Source organism: Pezoporus occidentalis, unplaced genomic scaffold (assembly GCF_034315485.1).
Source record: "Pezoporus occidentalis ecotype Australia unplaced genomic scaffold, CSIRO_AGI_Poc_V1 ctg32, whole genome shotgun sequence".
In the NCBI taxonomy this organism is placed as follows: Eukaryota; Metazoa; Chordata; class Aves; order Psittaciformes; family Psittacidae; genus Pezoporus; species Pezoporus occidentalis.
In genome coordinates, this window is record NW_026915158.1 from 2,734,205 (window position 1) to 2,754,046 (window position 19,842).

A 19,842-nucleotide genomic window follows, 5' to 3' on the forward strand; every position below is an offset into this window, starting at 1 on the left:
TTTACAGTAAATACATTTCTACATAACAGCATTTGAGAAGAAACTCCTCTTCATAATGAAGACCTAACTCTTACTCCACATTTACTGAGCTCAGTAAACAGAAATTGAAAGTCTGATGTCTTCGGTACGTAGGCACAAACTCTTTTTAGTAGTAGTCTGATCTCAATTTTCTTTTACTTCGAAACAATGTAGGTGTGTGCACCTAATCAGTTACTGCATCTTGGCACAACAGACAGTAACAGCTACAGAAAGGTCTACTGGAAAGTTGGAGTGAAACTACAAACATTTGACTGGTCAAATCCGTGAGAGGATTTGCAAATGTTCTAGAATTCAAGTAGCTTATTTAACTACTTTCGAATGACTTAAATTTACAGTTTTAATAGTGAGTACAAGCCATTCCTGTATAACTGGCTCAAAATGTAAAAGGCCAGTCAAAATGCAAGCATATAGAAACCAGGGAAGCAAATCACTGGGGAAAAATTTATGCTAGTCTGCTTGTCTTCTGTAGATGACATTGTACTCAGGAACTTCACATTTACCTCACTGAGATCAGCAATTGTTAAGTTCATTCCTGCAAGCTGTTTCCACACTGGCTCAGCCAGGTTGAGGCTCAGAGGGCTGCCAGTCCGGATAGCAATGCCCAAAAGTACACCTGTAAGTTTAAACACAGGTTTTTTAAATGTTTGTTGTTAGATTCCCAACATTCTGAAGATACGATACAGTGCAAGTAGAACGTTACAGCGTTGCCAAGAAATTACCAAGAAAACGAAACATGTTCATATGCAAGAGTGACTTTGCAGCAGGATTTAACAGGAAACAATCTCTGTTTGCTCCAGATTCATCTCTTCCATTTGGTGTCACAATTAACAGAGGGGTCAGCCCATTCTGAAGCTCCTCACACATTTCTGCTATTGATTCACTATAACCTCCACCGCAATCATCCACAGATTCACCTTGGAGAAGAAAAAAGGCTCAAAATTAAATGTTCTTTCAAAAATAAATTACATACTGAAATAAATCATATTTCTTTCTACAGGGGTGACTGAACAAACAAACAATTTACTAAAACCTACACTGTCATACCTGTTCATATAAAAAACTCTTTATGTTTTGCTTTTGATTTGGATGTTTCCAATTTATTGTACATCGTATTATTTAGAAGATTATACAGCATGTCAGAGTGTCAAAAACACTGTTTTACCAGTGTATAACTAGTATTTTTGCCTTATACACTAACCAGAATAAGAAGGGGAGAGGTGGAAGGGGAATCAAAGCAAGAGATTCCTAAATGACATGTTAAACCAGATGTATTTTATGTATCATATATGCAGTAGATAGAATGGCTCATCAATCTAAAATATTTTTCAGCAAAAAAACTCAAAGTGATATGTGAATTGTAAAAACAACCCTACCAGTAAAACTGGCTAGCCAGGATTATTTACCAATTCAGACAGCTGAAAAACAGGTTTAGGTTTTGCAGAATGTTTGTTGTAAGCAAAACAGTTGCTCCTGGAATTTGAGGAGAATTATAGACATTGCCACTAATCCTGAGGGCTTTTTATAACATCATTTTAAAAGGCTTTTTTACTTTCTAACATTTCAAGCACTTTCCTCTGCCTACACACATACATTGTTTTCCTATATCTCTTCCTTTCTTCAGGTCTTCCAAAAGAGTAAACCTGAACAGAACTGTAAAGTTAAGTGCAAAATAGTTGGGGAGTAAAGAATCCTCTTACCAACAAATTTGACTTTCCAAACACGATGAGGAAGCAGAAGGCTGTCAGGGCTAAAGGAACTCATTTTAGCACACATCTGTCCAAACACTGACTTTGTACCATCAGGCCCAGCCAGTCCTCCTTTACTCCTGGAACGTTTTACCTATTGAGTAAACACATTGTAAAAGTTGCTGTAAGAACATATTTCAGCTGGCAATGCTGTGCAGATCAGACTGTAAGATTATTGGTTATAAAATGCTAGTGTGTTCAGTGAAACGTTTGCAGAAGCCCACAGTGTATCTTGTGATATATAGAAAAGAACAACCAAATTTCAAATTCAACATTATTTGTTAGTATCCATCCCTAGAAAGAGGTATCAAAGACTCCTATTACATCCCAGTCCTCTTCAGGAGAACGAAAGGGCTTTAAATCTCAGGCTGTTAGCAAGCCCAGAACTATTTCAGAATCACAGGATGGTTAAGGATGGAAGCTACGTCTGGAGGCCATCTGACCCAACTCCTTCTCAAGCAGGGCCAACTAGAGCCAGCTGCCCAAGACCATGTGCAGATGGCTTTCAAGTATCTCAAAGGATAGAGTCCAAAACCTCCCTGGGCAGCCTGTGCCAGTGCCTGGCTGCTCTCACAGCGAGAAAGTGCTTCCTGATGGTCAGAAACCCTCCCATGTTTCAGTTTGCCCCATTGCCTAGGGTCCTGCTGCTGGGCACCACTGAGCAAAGCCTGGCTCCATCTTCTTTGTACCCTCCCATCAAGTATTCAAACATATGCATTAATGCAATGCCCCCTGAGCTTTCTCTTTTCCAGCTGAACAGTCCCAACTCTCTCAGCTTCTCCTCACAGGAGATGCTTCAGTGCCTTTGGCATCTTCTTGGCCTTTCCCTGCACCCTCTCTTGTATGTTCACATCTCTTGTACTTAGGAGCCCAGTACTGGACCCAGCACTCCAGGTGTGTCCTCACTAGTGCTGAGTAGAGGGGAAGGATCACCTCCCTTGACCACAGTGGCAATTATTTTTAAATTTTTTTTAATGAAACTAAAAACTTTGGAGGTTGATTTTGCCTTAATAATTTTAACATACTGTTACAGCTGGAAAAACAATCAATGCGCTCATTGCAGCCAGACAGAATGATTCTCACTAGTTCAGTTGACAATGCCATGGGCTTTTTTTCCTAGATAATGAATTTTACATTCCCACAACCACCGACACTTTATCATTATTTCAAACAGTTCACTTTTTACCTGTCTCTACTCAGCATTCTATCTGTTCCCCTTTAAAGAAAAATGGAAAGACCAAGGGGTATCAGTGCCAAAATCTGTTGATAAAGCTTTCTTCCCTCATTCTAAAGAAGCAGCCAACGTCGTGGTAAATTCAGTTTTTCTGGACTGCAATCCACTTAGGTAATGCATCCTGTCTCTCATACATTCAACTGTCAAATCTGAGTAAATTTTCCATGCATAAAACAGATCAGAAGCGGTTGCGTTGGCCAGAAAATTGAACAGATATTATTCTTATATTCATTAATGATAATACTTTGACTATGAGACTTACTGGAAATCTCTAAAAATGAGTAAGCTCTACCAAAATATATATACACAGAGTAACATTTTACTCTGCTTAGGCACTTACAGAAAAAAATAGATTTTAAGATTTTATGAAGATTCATAAGAAACAATAGAAGGAAAATCCCATGGATGTTGCTGCAAGAGATGCACACTAGGTGGCTAAGAATACAAAAAGCATTTCACCAGTATAGCGAGGAAAGAAATGGAAAGTAAGCACAAAGCTGGAGAAATAGAAGATTTTCTTCCCTCCTCTTCATGTTCTGCAGTTTATATTCTTAATCTCCCCTGTCTGCAAAGGAACTCCTACAGTGCATGCAGGTCACCAGTTTCCATGGGATTGTTCATTCTGAAATAAACCATACTCATCCCACTAATCTGTGTTTGGTCTTACTCCAAGATGCACTGTATCTCAAAAAGTTGCTCTGGTGCTTTGGATAAAACATCCACCAGATTTCTTTCAGGTTTTATTTAAAAGCTGACACGCTCAAGTTCTCCCCTGGTGTAAGACGTTCTGTATCAGTGCAAGCTGGTTTTAATTCAATGGATCTCTAAGAAATTTGTATGCCCAAGAAGTTTTTTAAGTTGAGACCTCACTGAGTCTTCTCTTAAAAAAGAGGAAAGTATGAGTAGAAGGTCTATGAAAGCAGTAGTTAATTCACTGTTTTTTCAAACCTCAGACCTAAAATAAAAATTAATCAAGTGACAACAAAAAGACAAGCAATCCAGCCTGAACTGAATAGGTTGGCATGCACATTTGCCATTACACATTTAATTTAGTATTCATTTACTAGCAACACAAAATTTTCATTTAATCTGATCATTTAGATGCAGGAATGGTTACAATTTGACATTTAACAACACAATGTAAGAACACCATGAAGAATTATTGGTATTTCTGCCAGCACTTTAATATACTGCTTGCTGACAAAGACAGATGCCCATATTAAAATTTACTTGCTTAGTAGCAAAAACACTTTACTGAAAAATGGCAAAAATTCATACAAACATATTTAGGCCATGATTACCACACAGGTATTTTACCTTTTCATTGTACAAGCCTGGAACACAGCATCTGGCTCATGTTTCCAAATCATCCCTTTTAGAGGCATAATAAGTATCCTGTGAAATCTATTTGGCTGACTAGGCTGAACAAGGTCAGATATAACCCTGATTTAATACACGCCTTATTAAACACAGATGACGCAGTATCTCAAGCTTTTTAAAATACAGTTCCAGCCTTCTTGCTGACAAGATAAATTCGTAGCACAAAACACATTCATACATCGATTAGAACCCAAGAGGGATTTTCATAAAACAGTCTGCCATCAGAAGATACCAGCTTGTGGAAAATCAACTTTTCCTGGACCAAAGAGAAATGCAGCAGCTTAAAAGCAGCATACAGTGAAAAGTGGAATAATGAAATTCAAGAACTTTCTCCAGTGAATAATCACTTATTGTGAGCAGAAACATTGCAACAAAGGGGGAGAGACAAACAAATTAATCTGTGATCTCATTAAATCATTGTGAAACGATGAAGATCAAAACTTAAGTTCTTTCTCTGAATCTGAAGAACAAAACTTTGTATTTGCCTCAAGCAGACTGAGACTGCCCACTGAAATACTGGCCACTTGGTAGAACTCCCTCCAACCCAGCAGAACTTGGGAGAAATGTAGTACATAAAGCCATACACTTAGAGATTAATAATGAAGTTTTCAAAAAGATGACATCTTATGAGCTGGAAAAAGCTAAGAAAGATAAATATGTATTGTTAACAGAGAAAACAAGTTTATGAAGAAAACAAACAGAATTCAAGGATATCTCATGAAATCAATCTCCAGAAGAGGAAGAATATGTGTGATAATTGCAAAAGCACAGGCACCGTCTCACCTGTACCTTGAGGTTCCCCTTATCTATGCTCAAACTGAAATGCTACACAGAAAAATAAAGTATAAAAAGATGAGGGGTAGAGAAAGACTGTTCTACACAAGCAGACAAAAATAGCGTAGCCTGATCAGTGTAGGAAAATGAAGACTTTCATTGAATGAGCATTCTTTAAAGGCACATTTGATAAGGCAGAAGACAGTAACCAGGACAGAAGAATGTGATTTAAAGTGAAGTATGACACTCACAAAAGAACAAATAATTCATTCATTGATATGCTGTGCCTACTTTAAGATCAGATAATTTTTAACTATCATCACAGTGAGATTTCTGTAACCCAAATTTAATAAGGAGTCCTAGTAAGGGGGGGAATATTCTTAAAATAGGATTTTGTATTTTCATATGTATGACATCCTCCCATGACAGCAGACAACACAAGACCAGGAGATCCTTTGCAATATTACATTCCTGAAAGCAGACATCCTCCTTAATAACTGAAATTTGTTCCCCTTGTGAAAGAGGGAGATTCTTTTCAACTGCTGTAATAATCTTGTCCACCTAAAAGCAAAGATATGATTTAACAGCATTACAAATGTGTTGCTTATAGGTCATAACACACTGACACCACATGAGCTACACTGCTACTTAAATACTAGGTGACTCAAAATGCCCAGGTGCCATTTTGGAACATTTCACTTAATAACTATTCCCAAAAAGTAACATAGATAAAACTGCATCAAGTTTGTTTTCTTCTGCCCTATGCAGTTCTCCAATAGCTTCCCAAACTGTCTCTGTGCATTCAAATCTGCCTTCATGCTACACCTCAAAGCATAAAATACCTATCCTCAATTTTGTGCTACAGAAATACCAGTCTAGCACTTGGGTGAGTTGCAGAAATTTCAAGTGTCCACAAAAAATGGCAAAGCAGCAGAAATAGGGTCATCCAGCCACAACAGGACGTACTTCCGTTCACTAAGAGAAAACTAGTTAGCCAAAATTTTACACAAATTCTCCATTCTAACCTTACAAAGAACAGGTTTTTTTACTTTTTACAATGTACAATTAAAAAAACTCAAAAAACCTCCACCATTAATGGAAAGAAATGCATGAGGACTTTGTAAGACAAGGCATCAGTCTATTTAAACAAAAACAATGTTGTATTATTCTATGTTACAGAAATATCTGTGAAAAAAAAAGACTCCTCTGGCCTAAGGCACAAGATTCCATTTTCCAACGTCAATGATAAGGAAAAAAGCCTTTTTGTATCAAAAGATTTCTACAATCGATATGACCACGTGATAACCAGCAAAGGACAATTTATCAGCCTGATTTTTAATTATATTCAAAGGCACTTTTTTTTCTTGCCCTTTTTTTTCCCCCTTCATGTTCTCTGTTATGAAAGCAACAGCTGATTAATTCATCTGACCCTTTGGAAAAGTAAGAAAGGCACCAGAATCGCTGCTCTCTTAAGATTATCTAATGTAGCAAGTTTTGAAAAAGTGCTCCTTTGTCAAGCTGGACATACTTTGCTCATTAGAATATAAATCATTCACTTAATATTTCAACAAGTGTCCTGCTCCCTTGCAAACAATTAAGAGCATGGATGAAAACATATTGTAAAGAAAATGATCAGCCCTTGCCGCATTCATTTTTTCGTTGTTTGATTCCAATAAAAATTCAACTCTTCAGTATTCAGACATCAGCTACAACAAAGGGACTGGATAAATGTATGGAACTGCAGACAAAACAAAGATATTAAAATCTAAACTTCAGCTTAAGATACCTGTATTCTGTTGAGCTCTACGACTGGCCCGTGCTGCCGATCTCTCACCATAGTTGCTTGCACAACTTTTCTGAAAGCTGCCTCCTAAAAAAGGAAAATACAAAGTAACAGCAAAACTGCAATCAACTAAGAAAGCTGCATATACTTCACAGATAAACACATACTTAGTTTCAACTTAGGGAGGGGAGAATGGGGAGGAAAGACTTTTCAAGCAAAATAGAGAAACTGATTCTGCAATACTACCTATCCTTCAGCAATTTCCTTCTGAGTAAGTCACAAAACACTAGAAAGGGCATAGTAACTAGTTTTATTTTAGGAGAAATGCAAATAAGCATCAAACACTTTTGAAATACTAAAAAAAAAAAAAAAACAAAAAGCAACATAAGATGAAGCTATAAGATGTTAGTTAAGAATTATGTTATTTGTGCTAATATAATTCAAGTCCATAACAGCTGGAATACTAAAGTGAAGAAAAAAATCTCTCCTGTATCCCTCAAAACCATAGCTGGAAAGCTGGGTGTTGTACTGCACCCAGAGTCAGTTGTTACTAAGCAACTAACATGAAGCTGAGTATAGGTATAAATCAGTTTATACCAGAATAATACATGCATATGGAGAATAGTTAATGCCAGTGAAAAACAATCAATCAAAAAAGATGACATTTAGAGAAAATAAAAAAATAAACTCTTCATGCAAATTCAGGTATCTGAGGTTCTCTCACTAAATACTTGGATCAAATTTTATGGTCAGTTTCAAGCAAGCATTAAAAAGATTTTTCAAGTCTTTAGAATCTCTGAAGGTAAACCTGCCTTAAATGCCTAGACATGAATATGGCATCACAAATTCTGGTGTCTGTGTTGAATGCTTTCGACGTAAAATACACCTGATATGACATTTAATCTTACCGAAAGACTTTATGTAACTGTTCTGCAAACTCTTAAGTAAATTATGTTGAATGGGCCTCCTGCACAGCCATTCCTATACTTAACATCATACACCTAAAGACTCCCTTATCTATAGCACTAACATTTGAAATGGTCATGAACAGAATTAGCTAGGATTTCTTTTTCTTTTTTTCAGTTTAGGTCTTGATGGAAAACGTGTGATCTTCTCTTGGTCTGTGAAGCATGTATTCTGCTGGTCTGCTCTACTACACAATTTCTCTGGAGTCTAAAGAAAGAGAACTTGAGACAGTATGCACTAAGGAGTGTAGTTACAGGTATGTCTTATTTAAGGACACAGAACAGCACTGCAGAGGGAAATGTATTTGCTTCTCTCTTCAAATATATCTCCCAGCAGATTTTGTCCGTTTATATATAGTTTTTCTTGAGACAAGTTACTATGGCACTGAGAAAATGCAGATCCAAAACTGATGATCATACTGAAGGCAAGTCATGTTTGTAAAGACTTTCCACTTCTGAAGTTTTAATAAGTGTTGTATCCTTGAAGCATTAGAATTATCCAGAGTTTCTCATGACTGACTTTACTCAGAACTATATAAAAATCCACTTTCTTTACCAATTTGAGAATGAACTCTTAGGTATTCTGTCTTCTTTAGACTTCTAACTCAGTCTAAAACAAGTGTGTATCTGCACAGAGCTTTGGATTAACTAGTGTATCACCTGATCATGACAACTGAAATATGAAAAGCAGACAATGCCCATTTCATACCCATCTTATATTTTTTTCCAGGATAGCGTTTACTGAATAATGTAGGAGAATTCAGCTATACTAAAAACTGAAGATTTACAGTGTTTATCAAATATATAACAAAGTTATTTTCAAGATCAACACAAAAAAGCACTATGATGAGGAACTGAGGGAAAAATAATAAAAAGATCACAAAGAAAGAAGTTTGCATAATCAGAACGCAAATTGAGATATGCAGTTCTATTCTTCAGAAACAGTTAAACAGTACATTTCACTTACAGTTACAAATCTCTGCTTTAAAAACGTTCTGATAAATACCTTTCCCTGTGATATCAGTATTCCCCGTAATGTGTCAAACCCAACAGAGGGTCCCTGGCCAGTTTCATCAAGTCTTCCTTCAAGATCAAACATTGGAATGCAAGGACAGAAGAGTTCAGAAATGTGATGCAAGAGCAGAAGCCTGTTTCTCAATGAAATGATGGGAATTTCCTGCAGATGATTGTACTCCATAGGAACCTATGAAAAAACAATATCCAAACGTAATTTAAAACTATTGTATACATGATTTTATTAAACAGAACAATTCATAAGATTTGTAGGTAAATTTGTATTAGAAATTCAGATATTTGCTTATTCGCACTGTCAAAATTTAATACACAGAGTAAAGTTGTTTATCAAAGATACCAAGAGTATCTATCTAAACTGAAACAAGTATTAGAAACATGACAGTTGGGGCTATTCTTGCTATTCCCTATTTTACAATTCTCTCTATCCATAAAAAGATGTATTTTACATCCTGTCATCACCACACCTAGGCATTATAGTTGAAAGTCAGAATACTCAAAAAACAATTTTCACAATAATGAAGAATTCCCTTGGAAGGCATAAGTTTTTCACAGCTGGAATACAGAATTAAAATGCATGCAGACTTGCAAACTGAGCTACTGTTCTGCACTGGATTAACAACAATGAAGAGGCTTTCTCAGAAAATTGGAATCCTTCTTTGGAAATATGGAAATAAACCAAATAACTGGCTCAAAACTTGAAGTCAAATCAAAGCACTGAGCTTATGTGGGAATTTAGAATGCCAGTATGTTTACTGAAAGATCAGCAATAAGCGTACTATGTATGTTTAAAATCTGAACGTAATAAGACAAAAAAATATTACCTGTGTAGGGAGCTTGCCAGCATTAGCAGGTTTACTGGTTGACCAAGCCAAAGTATGTGCTGAGCCACAGGCTACTCTGTTGATCTTTTTACCCTGAAGGGCTGCAACCAAGCGTGGTCTTTGAATAGCATTAGTTGTTCCATCTCCAAGCTGCCCTTCATCATTATCTCCCCATGTATACACTTCCCCTAAACCAATAAAAAAATGAGTTACTCTAAAGGTAAGATAGAAGCTTTTTGCCGACCACCCCCCCTTTTCTTTAATTAGCATTCATGAAATCATTTCATTGAATGAGGCCCTGGACTGTGATCAAGATTTCCAGGACTGATGGCCACCTTAAAATCCACTCTCTAGTGCAGATATATCTTGAGTGACAAAGTTAGACCCATGTCTACACAGTGCAGCTAGTATAAGATGCATGTATTTTCTCATAGCCTGTATGAATTAAAAGTTCTGTTCCAGAACAGAAGGAAATGGTGGAGCATAAGAATTAACAGTGGATACACTAGAAGCCTGTATTTGACGGTTTGATAACAAAAAAAGCTGATATTAAAAAACAATTTTAAAAGGCTTAACATTTCACATGAGATGAAATAAAATATCTTGTAATAAGCTGTATTGCTAGAGAGGACATTAAAATGGGTGCTTACTGTTGCAAGATAATTGGAAAATACTTTTAAAATAGCAACCTTGTTTCTGAGCATTCATTTTCTGCAGCTATATCCTATTTCACTTGGTCACGGTTTAACCCCAGCTGGCAACTAAGTACCATGCAGCCCCTTGCTCCTATAAAACACTCAGTTAATGTGCAAACTTGTTAATTAAATGTAGGAGTGAATCTGCTACAAAGAGTATTTGGTATCTCAACCTGCTCTGTATGAAGCAATATTGTTTGCGCAGTGCTTCATTTAGCAAATTAAACACGTCAGCAGGCTCAGAAAGACCCTGTCAAAAAAAAAAAAAAAGCCAAATCCATTCATTTTATTGCTTGACCAGTAAAAGTTACTAAAAGTTACTTTTAGTGCTCTGTGTTTTCCTTTGACCACCAACATTTATAAAGGTTAAACTCTATTTTTTATTAATTATAAACTTTCAGCTGGTTTTATGTGATCATTTTAAATCAGTAACATGCTTGTTGCTCAATAAATATGCAACATGTGCAAACACAAGATATCCCAATGCACACAGAAGACCAGGATTTTCAGCAAGTACAACCTACCAATAGCTGACTAATAAAGTTTTGTTTATTTCAAATTCAGTACTGAGAACTAAGTAAATTTGATTTTTATACCATCTTCAGTGCAGCAAACACAGTGCAAAGACCCAGTAGCAATTGCAATGACTTTCTTTCCTTGCAGTCCCTGTACTTGTCGTGGTCTTCTAACATGGTCATCAGATCCATGGCCTAATCGATGGTAATCTCCTTTGCCCCTGTACAGAGAATATAAAACATTTCAAAACTGTGTTATAATTGTGGAAAAAAACGTAATGACAGACTGTGTCTGGTGTTTGATCTGCAGATGACAAACAGCCCAATACTTAACATTAATCACATCCCTAGCTTGTGCAACGTTTATGTGCTTCTGCTGATACAGTAAAAACTCTTAAACCTCCAATATGCTGCTCCTACTTACTCTGTGTAGGACTTCTTACCCCTTTTGTGGGTGTTTGTTATCTGCCTCTTAAAGGGACCAAGTATTAGAAGCATTTATCTGTATGTTTACTGACCTCAGAGACTGGAATCTTGTACAGGTTAAGGGTATCTGTAATGCCATGCAAACAAGGGAGCAGAAGGATGTTGGAAAGGTACTTTGCTTAGTCTTTTTAAACATTTTAGTAGTTTAAACTACAAAATTTGGAATGGCACAGGAAAATGAAAACAATGAACTAAAATCAAATTCTCAGACTACAGCCACCACAAGTTATACACAACTTTGATAATATACAAGAATGTTATTTATACTATCATCTTACACCCTGCATAATACTTCATGCTTACTATTCCACTGAGCTCCTTGGAACTTATGCATCTTGCAGTGGGGTCAATGCCTGGGATGTCAACTCTGTGCTTAGGTCTCCAAGAAAAAATACTTTGATTTTTCATTCAAATGGCAACACGAAATGCTCCCCCAAATGGTAAATTTTATTACTAATCAAGACAAAGGAACTCAAAAACATTTTTGGTGGGGGGGGAAGGGGAGAGGAAATCAAAACTGTGAAGGCAGTATAACACTGATGCCTATCGCTGACAAGGCTGCATCTAACACTGTCAGAATACCTAATACAAAGTACTTACCACGTATATACTGCTCCAGATTTGGTAAGAGCCACAGAAAATTGTGATCCACATTCTACTTTAACCACTCCAAGGCCTGTGAGGGAATCAATCTAGGAAAATAATATCAAATGGAATCAAAGGTAATTGAGGAGGCTATAGTTTCATACTGCACGGTCTTAAGTAAAACAATGTATAAGTGTCTATACGTGTATGTATAAATTATGTACATGAATAGCAGAACTCCTTTCATCTTTCTACTGTTTACTACTTATACGTTAAAAAGAAGCTCAGATTTGGTGAACTGTTGAAGATCACCTCTAGTATGTTTTGCCAATAGTTACTCAGCAATTGCCCCTCAGTAGACACAATAAGGCTGTCTCCAAACACTCAACATTAATCATCCCTAGCTCGCATGACATCAGAGTGATACTGCCAATATTGGGAAAATATTTAAACCTCCTGTACAGTCTATTTATTCTGTGTAGGTCCTTATGCCACTTTACCATCAATTCTATGAGACTGATGATTGACAAAACATAAACAAGCTATTTTCGTTTTGTTTTACATGATGAAAAAAAACTTATTTGGGACTGGCTGTTAGACTTTGCCTATTTGGAAACAGAATGGGGACACCTGTATCCAGGTAGTAAAGTGTGATTCCGGACTAAGAATCTAAAATCCACTGTGCACAGGTATACACAGTGACACACATTTCTCTAATACAAATAATATTGACCTCCATAACAAACGCTGGAATTCAATTTAGATTGCTACATGGATTTCATTTGTAACATATGAAGAAATTCCATGTCAAACATGCGTTCACATGAAAGGTTTAATATAAAATAAGATTACTTTTTAATCAATTGATTACCGCTTTCTGGAGTGAAGTTATGACTTCAACAGTGTTATGGAAATTTTTTAACACAAGGAAATACAAAGATTTCTCTGCAAAATCTAACATTTTGATAGGAACCAAAATTAAAATCAGAAATATTGCTGAACCAGCAATGTTCTCCAAAGAAAAAAAAAACATTCAAGCACAGCTTCAACAGCCAGCACAGAACTTAAAGATTCATCCATGCAGCCTACCAAGTTCATTCTTAACCACAATCAAAAACTCCTAATGTCTCAGGATGAATGGAAGTTTGCACATATTGGCAGATTTGTCTTCAGTGTTCTCCATCAATCTCATGGCTTCTAAAACAATGAACAAATTACATTCAAATACCTTCATTGGTACTTTACAGCCATCACTGCCTCCTCTCCCAAGCTTTCCATAATCTCCATCACCCCAGGACCAGACTGTATCATCATCAGTCAGGCACAATGTCTGTGCATCTCCACTGCCACAGGCTATGTCTATCACACGGCAGCCCTGGAGAGCTTCCACCTGTAAAGAAATCCCCCATTTTTGTTCACAATGAAAGGTTTAAGTGATTTACTTTCAGAAGAGATGACAAACCCAGCTTGGAGACATGCTCCACTGGAACTTCAAGTCTGAAACATGGTGGTAACAAGCAAATAAATGCAACTCAAAGGGCTTTGCTATTTTCAACCCGGCAAAACAAAAACTAGGTATGGAGCATTCTTTTTAATTGGTGAACGACTTAAATTTTTTGACCTAAAAAGTCAGGGAAAACAATTCATACAAAACATGTAAGGTTATCAAAGACTATATTCTCTTGAAATTATTTCAGGCTCTCTGGGTGAGTGTTGTATATAGTAATGGAAAAAAAAAAAAAATCTTATTTTCGAATAATCCCTTATTAGTTTACAATTTGCTAGCACTTGCAGCACAATCTGAATTTAATTAACATCTTTTGAAATGCTGCCATCTAGTGATAAAGTATGGGATCTAGATTCACAAAGTAAAGGGATGGTAACCCACACAGACCGCATCCTCCCTATCCTCACTACTACTTGAAACAGGTTATAGGCAGCACAATCCAAAACTGTACAGAACTTCACATACTTCAACTCATTCACAGATTATCTATTTTCAAAGCAACCAAGAACATAAAGGGGAGGAAAGATGTATAAGAAAAATGGACAGACCTTGTGGTTTTGGAGGCAGGGGAACAAGAACATGCAGATACAAGTGATAAGGTCCCAAACTGGACAAAGAACGTATGATACACATTCGCATCATACATTAACTACTTTAACACTCAATTCTATATATGTAGGCAGTTTCAAGTACTGAAAAAACCTTAATGCTTGCATGAATAGAAATATATGCAGAGAGCCTTGACTAAAAACAGCAAGCTAACATTCAGTTTGATTCAACTACATTAATCTTACCCTTGGCTGTATTTTCAGCAAGAGAACACAGGTAACAAAATTATCTCAGATTTCAAAGTCAGGGCAGTTGTCTTAATATTACTAATTTAAGTTTTACAGTCTAGCTCACAGGAACATGACGGCTGAATTATAACTCGACAGATAATCAGTTTACTCATTCTTCCTACATTCCATTCTGTCCTGGTTCTCAAATCTACCATTTCAGCTATCTTCATCAGTGACTGCTTAAGTGTTTTTAGCAAATAACAATTAAATACTTCATAATTACTTAGGTTAAATTCTTACTAACTTAGTACATAGTTCAGTAAAATCCCAGTATTCATTCATGATTAATTAAGAGTACAGTAACATCGGGAAAGAAACAGTTTGCAAGTGTCTAACTGGGTATCACTGTCATCACTGGTATATTTTCCAGGTGGTAAACAATGGGGGTAGTCAGCAGATAAAGAGCTCACTTGTTACTTTCAGTGCAAAGTACTCTTATGAAGGGGTAGAATTTACTTATGGAGGGGCGGGCTGTTTGATTTGGGGTTTTCCTGTAAGTCTTCTCTAAACTGAATTCCTTCTAAGCTGTTTAGTAAAATCTAGTGAAGTTTTGCAGCTCTGCTTTCATTTCATTCTTCCAATCCATTCCTGTTTTCTAAAGCAACTGCTCATTTCTTACAAATACATGCCACCATTTTGCCCTTTCATTTCTTTATATGCAGAAATGCAAAAAGTTAATAATCAGAAGGTAAGAACTGGACTAAGACTGTATAAAACTCCAAAGGCTTCTCACCAGTTTAGGTTTCAGCTGGTCCTCACTGTCTCCATGGCCCAGGCGTCCGTATCTTCCCTTTCCCCATGTGAAAAGGTCTCCTGCAGCTGTAATACACGCGCTGTGTGCTCCCCCAGCAGCAATGTCAACCACTTCTATACCTCTCAGAGATTCAATTACACGAGGACGATCACAAGGGCTGAAATAAAAATACTTGTCTTGACAAAACTTTTAGAACAGAGCATTCATGTTCAGAAATGTATGGGGGGAGAAGGGAGAGTTAAAGTAAGTACAAGGACACCTAAAATAACCAAGTATTTGCTTCTGTTTCAGTTTAATATCCTACAGATTTATGTTTAATTAGTCATGCAGAAGTATTTTTAGAGGACTATAAAAGCTACATATATTTTATCATACATTGAATTACAGCATTACAGGCAAGCTGAAACTACAAAACCACTTTCATTAAAATCAAGTGAAAGCTAAGCATTTACCCTGGAAAAATTTGCTATATAATTTAATATAATCAATTAAACCAATGTGATATAGATTATCAAAATTCCTAGGATAAAATGCACTGTTGGCCCCCACTGACTTCAGCATTCCTTTTTGGATCAGAACATTGCTATCTCTAACACAACAGAACTTCTTCATTAACAGAGGCAACAATGCATGTGGAAATCAGAAGCAGAATGGCAGTTTTGCTCTCTCTGAAATGCACTGAAGTTCCGTATACCTACAAGAGAAATCCCAAAGGAAAACCACCAGACTTTAGCATCCACAGGTATGTTAGCATAGGTATATTTTAACAGATATGTTAGAACACAATATCCAATTACAGAAATCAGAGTAATTGTTTATCTGAAAAATACTTTGTGATTCTCTCATCTTAAAATATAAATTTCCACATCACTACTTTAACACTCACTTAAATATATGTACATACTATATATATTAAGAGAGCATATAGTATAATACATATACACTGCATATATATAGGCAGTACTCATATGACACTTCAAATACGTAACTATAATAAGCATCCATTAACAGTTTTTAAAAATCATATTTCAAAGTGTTACTTACCTTCGATTTCCATGGCCAAGTTTACCATCTTCTGCTTCACCCCAGGAATAAACTTCGCCCTCAGAAGACAATGCCAAACAGTGCTTTCCTCCTGAGTTCACAGCAACTTTCTTTATAAACACATGTTGAATGGATTCCAGTAAAGTTGGAGTAGAAACTGACTCTGTTCCTCCAATTCCAAGCCTGCCACCTGCTCCATACCCAGTGGCATACAGCTTTAAAATGAAGAATAAAATTGAAGAACACTCACTAGAGATGTAGAGAAGAATTCTTAATGAACATATACTACAATACAGCTAAAGAAAAAAACGTTGCTCTCTCCTGGGAAGTAAGAAATATTTTGAAGTATTTCACAAAAAAAAAAAAGCAAAACCAAATATAGCTAGATTCAAAACCATATGAACCATTACTGACTTAATGGGTTTTGTTTTACATCCTAAGGCTGATCCTGTAAAAGTATGAAAAAATCACAGCGTTGAGTGATAATGGCACAAAATCATCTATCACATGTAGGTCTCTTTCAAGCAGCACTAGTCTTGTTTTCTTTCTTCTGGGAATTGCACACACCTGAACACAGCTGCTTCTTCCCCTTCCATCCCATAAATACAGTTTTAAGCACTGCTTTTCACTCTCTTTTTGTCCATCTGAAAGTAATTTCTCTCAACAGAATTATCTCAAGCAACGTCAGTAACCTGTCCTTTACTCTCCCTGTGAATCCTCAACAAGGATGATACTGACTGCTGAGGAATCATTACAGTATCTCACTATATGAATGTAACTTAGAAAAAGCTCAAGCTAAGTTCTTGATCAAATTCTTCACACAAAGCTGCGAACTATATAAAATACTTTTCAAATTTGTGAACTTACTTTTTTTTCCTATACCTTCCACTAAGCCTCTGCATAGGTGCTCCTTTTCACTCAGGATTTAAGCATCTGCAAATTAGATCCTCCAATATCTAACTTACGAGGCATTTAACCAACTGCCAACAATCTCAGATTCCAGTTACACCTCTGTGCTATCAGAGAGACATAATCACCACCACATTTTACTGTTTACCCTGGTTTATGGGACTGTGAGCACATTACTTGTATTCCAAAATCTCATCACAGTTTCGAGCTGAGAATTAAAATACGCATCTTGTTTCATGCATTTAATGCTATAGTACACCAAATTCCTAGACTGCACTGGTAGAGTTGGTATAGTTCAGTTTCCTTGAAAAAGTAAAATAAACTAATTATAATAAATCTGTGCTATACACATCACTTTTTATTTAGACGAACATATTCTGACTGGGGATAAAATATTTCAAGGGAGCCTAACAAACAATCATCTGTTGTATCCTTACTTTCCCATCAGCAGTCACTGCAAATAGAGTCTGTTCACCACCAATTAATTGCACTGGTCTAAGGGTAGCAAGAGCTTCACATGGAGTTGGGACTTTGACTTTTGCCCCTTCAATCCCGCCAAGTTGTCCTCTGTGATTATGACCCCAACCATAAATAGTTCCACTCCCTCCAGCTGAAAGTGTCCAATCATCAGGTCGTCTGCACAAATTGCAAAACAAACAATTTTAAAAGTCACAAAAAATGCATTTTATTGTTATACAACAAAGCATCAGAAGACAAAACCAATGACAGTTGAAAGAAATAACCTGTTCATCCACTGGACAAGCTGCTCATCTTGTTCTCTCTTAAAGACATGATGGCACTCATGCAGAACATCCATATTTTCATTATCTGCCATTAATTCTCGGATTTTCTTTGCCACCTGTAAAATAGTTTGGATTAATCAAATTATCCAAACTGCCAGTTACTCCCATCTCAGTTGGCATAAAATACTTCAAACTCAGTATATCTTTCAAATGAAACACTTCCTTATGTTCCATGAACTATTTAAAGTATTTCTGCAGTACCTCATCAAGGAAAAGGCGAGGTAATGATGTCCTTTTATCAAGAGCCACAGCAACCCTGGATGCCATACAGTATCTCCTGAACCAAGCCCATTTGTGTGTCTCTGCACAGCAAGGGAGAGTGTCCAACTCCAGATCACAAGCAAGAGCCACGAGCACCTGTAGACAATCAGAAAACATTTTAGAGGTATATCAGAAGCGTGTATCAAAAAGTAATATACGTATGATGTAGTTGAACAGCTCATAGACCAGTAGAGTCTGAACAGAGTCTCTAAGATGTGTAAAGTGCAAGGGGTATTAAAAGCCATCTTCACTACTGTCATTAGTGGGGCAGCACCAAGTGTACCCACGCTATCTCCTCTTCCAACCCAGAAAACTTCACCCCTGTGCCACAAAAAACACCCCTAGATTAATCAGCTTTTCTGTATCAAATACCATGTGCTGAACTTCCTCCTTATCTTGCATTTCTAAACTAAGTCTCCTTTCTAGAATTAAATAAATTTTCAACTGATTTTCAATTTGATTCAATTTCAAATCAATGTTACTGATGAAGATTGTGAACAATGGACTACTTCTTCCCTGTATAAACTTCTATGTATTTTAAGAATTTCTTTTCCATAAGACAGACAAGTCCTTTCAATTTAACTTCTACTACATAGGAGGCTTTTTCAGCCTTTTATTCTTGTTGCTCCTTTCTAGAGTTCCTCAGCTTGTTTATTTTGAAGTACAGGATCCAAAACTGAACAGCCTTCCTTTAAAGACATTCTTACTTGTTGCAACTAGACAAAAATAAAGCCTTCAGAATATTTAAACAAACCAATAACACAACTGTCCTATTAGGATGACTCGGAAATCACTTCCAAAAAGTGCAGTTTACTGTACTTTCAAGCGGTTTTACTGACCTATCTACCTCTGCCTAGCTAGGTCTTCCTTACCTTTATTTGTATATTTGATTCTCCTTTTAGCAGTAATATTCTGATTTTCTCAGAAAACATTTCTGATACAGGGCTACGTGAGCTTACCAAGTCTCACAAAGAATTCAGAACTATACTAATGCATTCTTTAATGATTGTACCTCATTACCTTAAAGAAAGGGCTGTGGAGCAGTTGTTTGCCACCTCTCACAATGGGGTCTTCATAGTCAAACTGTCTCTGCAATGCTTCTGGAAGACCTTTAACCAAAGCAGCTAATGCACTCCCTGTGAAACTCTAGAGAAACCACAGAACTAGAAAGTTAGTCTTACTGTACGTGGTACAAAAAAGTAGATTATTTAGATGACCATGACAAAATGTTAATAATTACCCAAACTACAGTTAGCTATGTGAAGTATCACTTCCATCCATTTCCTATTACAGAAATATTTCTACACCACTTTTGGCCAATTCCAAAAGCACATCTATATAGTATTGGAATTAATCATATTTTTTTTCTAAGATGAAGTACCTTTACAGACTTGCAGACCTGTGCCAGAAGGCTATTCATTTGCCCATTTTCCATTCTGTCATCAACAACAAAACAGCTGAAAATCAGGGCTGGCATTTTAATGCTTTTTATACATCTTAACGTGCAAAATGTGAAGAGAAGAGCACCACTGTCTTCTTACCAGAGCTCGTGTTTCTCCTTCATTATCCCCTAGAATTCGGTTGATGTTAATAGACTGGCCAAACTCTGTTGTGAGCAGTTTCCGTAGTCTCTGCAAGGCCCACATTCTGTGGCCAGCAGCTAAGGAA

General features: G+C 36.6%; 1 protein-coding gene across 5 annotated transcripts in view; it reads right to left on the bottom strand.

Moving 5' to 3' along the window:
- Positions 1–19,842, bottom strand: part of HERC2 (HECT and RLD domain containing E3 ubiquitin protein ligase 2) — a 106,795-nt gene that overhangs the window by 4,682 nt on the left and 82,271 nt on the right. For all 5 annotated transcript variants that reach the window (XM_062628608.1, XM_062628607.1, XM_062628609.1 and 2 more), the window contains 16 exons: positions 19,716–19,834; positions 19,195–19,320; positions 18,115–18,270; positions 17,854–17,969; positions 17,548–17,746; positions 16,202–16,416; positions 15,137–15,314; positions 13,286–13,447; positions 12,073–12,164; positions 11,068–11,207; positions 9,777–9,964; positions 8,927–9,124; positions 6,959–7,042; positions 1,737–1,878; positions 759–953; positions 540–652 (listed from right to left, as the gene is read on the bottom strand). In XM_062628608.1, coding sequence (XP_062484592.1) covers positions 540–652; positions 759–953; positions 1,737–1,878; positions 6,959–7,042; positions 8,927–9,124; positions 9,777–9,964; positions 11,068–11,207; positions 12,073–12,164; positions 13,286–13,447; positions 15,137–15,314; positions 16,202–16,416; positions 17,548–17,746; positions 17,854–17,969; positions 18,115–18,270; positions 19,195–19,320; positions 19,716–19,834 — 2,423 coding nt within the window. The remainder of the gene's footprint in view (positions 1–539; positions 653–758; positions 954–1,736; positions 1,879–6,958; positions 7,043–8,926; positions 9,125–9,776; positions 9,965–11,067; positions 11,208–12,072; positions 12,165–13,285; positions 13,448–15,136; positions 15,315–16,201; positions 16,417–17,547; positions 17,747–17,853; positions 17,970–18,114; positions 18,271–19,194; positions 19,321–19,715; positions 19,835–19,842) is intronic.